The following is a 4,044-nucleotide window of genomic DNA, read 5'->3' on the forward strand; positions in this document are numbered from 1 at the left end:
TCTTAGAAGATCAGCAGAGAGGCCAGATTCCCATAATACACTGATCGAACATCAACAATAATCACAGAAACCAAGGATGTACATCTATCCATGGATAGCAGTTACATATCCCCTTAATGCCTGGAAACAAGTAAGATTTTTAAGTGTGTTTTTATAGTTAAGTTAGGGTAAAGGAAACATTTTCTCTTGCTGATCCTAGTTTTTATCGCTTACCCCACTGAACCCACTCCTAAATAAATGTACACATTTATACAGATAACACACAAAGTTCAGTGCATGGATACATGACCTTTTATAATGTTTCTCTCTCTCTTTTTTACATACTTTTAATCTTTAACTTTAAATATACAATCTACTCACAGTAAATACACATTCGTGGAACAAGAACTGTAACACTATTCTTTCATCAGATATATCTTGAAATAGCATCTGTGGACTTGAAAGGCGACAGGCTAAGAGTTGGGGCGGGGCCCTTGTTCAGTCTTCGTATTTGGAAGTCTCTGTCTCTCCTTCCTCTGCAAGGCCTTTCTCAGAAAACACGGGTGGTTCAGAAGGAAATGGTCAAACCCACAAATCTCTCCTCCTAGGATAGCAGCATTCTTGTTGCATAGGATGTCATCTCGAATGCTAGAGCAGCATCTAAAAGCACAGGAGAATATACCACCAAATATTTTACATAAAATACTTATAAAAATTGATTTCTATCTCCCTTGCTTTCTCACATTATATATACTGATGATATCAGTAGATACTATATAGTCTGAGAAAACCTAGATTAGATGTATCAAAAACAAGATTTTAAAAACAATCTTTAGGATAATTACCAATCAAAACTATCATGTATAGCACACTATCTCCTTTTATGCAAATAATGACTAATTTTGTCAAAACAGATCCAAGTTTTGTAGAGCCTACATTTTATATAGTTTATATGAATTAGCTCTTCATGGTTCACACGAATTAACGCAAACAAATGCACAGCAGAACCTCTCCCAGGGCCTTGGAAGTGCCTGTGCAAGTGAAAAATTAAAACTTAAGCTTTGTTTGCTTCACAGTAAATTCATCGTTGTCACAGATGCTTTGTAAAATTAATTTCAAAAATACGCTTATGAGAATGTGGGGCTCTATTACCACCATATTTTACATCGAGTTAATGAGATATTAAACACCGAATGACTAGCTTGAGCGAGTAGCAAATTATCTCTCAGAAAGGTCAGATTTTTGTTTTGTTTTTTTTTTTAATACTAAAAAGTTATATTTAAAAGGAAGGTAACTGTTTGGTATAGCACTGGTCCCTCTTTACTGGGGAGAGACTGCCAAGTACAGTCACGCACCACATAATGACACTGCAGTTAATGACGGACAACATACACGACAGTCAATGGTCCCATTAGATTATCATGGAGCTGAAAAATTCCTATGGCCTAGTGACATCATAGCTGTTGTAACATCATAGCACAATGCATGACCTTTTCTACGTCTAGAAGCACAAATACTTACCACTGTGTTACAATTGCCTACAGTGTTCAGTCCAGTAACATGCTGTACAGGCTGTAGCCCAGGAGCAATAGGGTACACCACACAGCCTGGTGTGCAGTAGGCTATAGCATGTAGGTTTCGGTCAGTACACTATGTTTGCGCAATGATGAAATTGCCTATGGATGTATTTCTCAGAATGCTAAGTGAAGATGACTATAATCATTTATCTATCTTGATTTATAAGCCCACAGGACAAATGGCTGATACGGGAAATAAGTATGTATCTTTCTTGAGCACTTGTCATCCTAAATTCACATTACTATATCCAATAAAACACCAGAGATTAGTTTAAGAGATGTAAGCTCTATGAAAAGGGATTTCATCCCAGAGACGAATACTACTTCTAGTTTTCTAAGTGGCACAACTCTTTCTCTATCGAGAGCTGTCATGGATTCCATCACCAGAGAATATTTCAGCTGAAAAATATGGTCTTCAGCAAACCACAAAATGTTTCCCATGAAAGGTTACACACTTCAAATATGGGAAATCAGACCTACCCAGTTCAGAACCAAAGTGATCTCAGTGCTGGTGTTCCATTCGAGGCAAATCAGGCTCCGAGTCATCTGACAGGGGAGCTCCTGATACCTATAAATTAATAATAAAGCATCATAAGTTCTCAGTGTTGCAAAAGTTCCACTTCCCAAAAATTCCAATTATAGTTGTTCAAATATCAGATGTTTAGAATTAACTATTCATAGCTCAAGTTGCTTACATGGAAAAGAATGAAGTAAGGGGATGTTATTCTTTGATGTCTTAGTTTATACATATTAAAAGATACTTCTGATCTGCCATGGCAGTGTAAGCCCGCTACAACCCATCTCTTCTACTTATTACAAAAATCAAAACCTGTTGGAACCATCATATAAAGACCTTAAAGCAGCCATTATAACTATGCTACATGAAATAAAGGGAAACACACTTGAAATGAATGAAGGGACAGGAATTAATTCATTCTTTCTTTCTTTCTTTCTTTCTTTCTTTCTTTCTTTCTTTCTTTCTTTTTTTAGAGACAGGGTCTCATTCTGTCACCCACGCTACAGTGTAGTGGTGCAATCATAGCTCACTGCAGCCTCCAACTCCTGGGCTCAGGCGATCTTCCTGCCTTAGCTTTCAAGTAACTGAGACTAAAGGCACACACCACCATGCCTGGCTAATTTTTTTAATTACTATTTTGTAGACACAGGGGTCTTACCATGTTGACCAGGCTGGTCTTGAACTCCTGACCTCAAGTGATCCTCCCACCTCAGCCTCCCAAAGCATTGGGATTACAGGCATGTTTGAACCACTGTTCCCAGCTAGGAACAGGAATTCTTAGCAAAAAAATAGAAGCAAAGAACCAAATGGATATTTTAGGACTAAAAAATACAGTATCTGAAATTTTAAAAACTCTTCACTGAATGTGCTTAATAGCAGAATGGGGATGACAAAGTAAAAAGTCAGAGAACTTAAAGATAGATCAGTAGAAACTCTTAGCCAGGTATGGTGGCACATGTCTGTAGTCCTCCCTACTCAGGAGGCTGAGCAGGAGGATTGCTTGCGCCCAAAACATTCAAGGTTGCAGTGAGCTGGTCATACCACTGTACTCCAGCCTGGGTGACAAAGAGACACCATGCCTCAAAAAAAAAAAAAAAAAAGAAAAGAAAAAAGAAATTGCCCAACCTGAAGAATAGAAAGAAAAAGATTTTAAAAAAGTAAACAAAGTCTCAGAAACCTGTGAGAAAATACCAACAGGTCTAACATATGTGTCATTAGAATCTTAGAAGGAGAGGAAAAATAGATTGTGGCAGAAAAAAAATGTTTGAAGAATAATGACCAAAAACTCCCCAAATTTGGTAAAAGATATAAGTTCACACGTTCAAGAAGCTTGGCAAACCCCAAACAGAATAAACTCAAAGAAAACTATGCCTAGACACATATTCAAGCTAATGAAAACGAAAGATAATAGATTAAATTCTGAAAGTAGCTAGAGAAAAATGCAACATTCCATGCAGGGAAACAATTCAAATGCCTGAGAATTTCCCACCAGAAATCATAGAAACCAGCAGACAGAGGCATGACATAAAAACAAAAGGACAAAAACCTATCAACTCAAATTCTTATATCCAGTGAAAATATATTTCAATAATTAAGATAAAGTCATTCTCAAATAAAGGAAAACTAAGACAATTTGTCACCATTAGACCTGCTCTGCAACAAATACTTAAGGAAGATGTTCACGCAGAAGGAAAAAAATACCAGAGGAAAACTGGAATCTCAAGGGGGGAAAGGAGAACAACAGAAATGGTAAATAGGTGACTGTAACAGACAACTTTTTTCTCATAAATTATTTAAAATGCTTATGACTGTTGAAAGCAAAAAGTATGTCATAGTGTGGTGAGGTTTTCAAGGTACATAAATGTGTTACAAATGACAGCTCTAACGTAAAGTCCAAATGGGGGGGAAGGAAATTATGTTTGTAAGGTTCCTATATTTTATATTAAGTGGTAAAATGTAGACTATGAAAGT

General features: G+C 36.8%; 1 protein-coding gene across 1 annotated transcript in view; it reads right to left on the minus strand.

The window, feature by feature from the left end:
• Window positions 1-125: 125 nt before the first annotated feature.
• CDKL2 (cyclin-dependent kinase-like 2 (CDC2-related kinase)) overlaps window positions 126-4,044 on the minus strand; it is a 57,437-nt gene continuing 53,518 nt past the window's right edge. Inside the window, exons 9-10 of the mRNA XM_012659850.1 lie at window positions 2,037-2,124; window positions 126-639 (exon numbers count right to left, since the gene is read on the minus strand). Of these exons, the coding sequence (XP_012515304.1) occupies window positions 2,059-2,124 (66 nt within the window). The 3' untranslated portion in view covers window positions 126-639; window positions 2,037-2,058. The remainder of the gene's footprint in view (window positions 640-2,036; window positions 2,125-4,044) is intronic.

This window comes from Propithecus coquereli, unplaced genomic scaffold (assembly GCF_000956105.1).
Source record: "Propithecus coquereli isolate 6110/MARCELLA unplaced genomic scaffold, Pcoq_1.0 Scaffold64, whole genome shotgun sequence".
Taxonomy (NCBI): domain Eukaryota; kingdom Metazoa; phylum Chordata; class Mammalia; order Primates; family Indriidae; genus Propithecus; species Propithecus coquereli.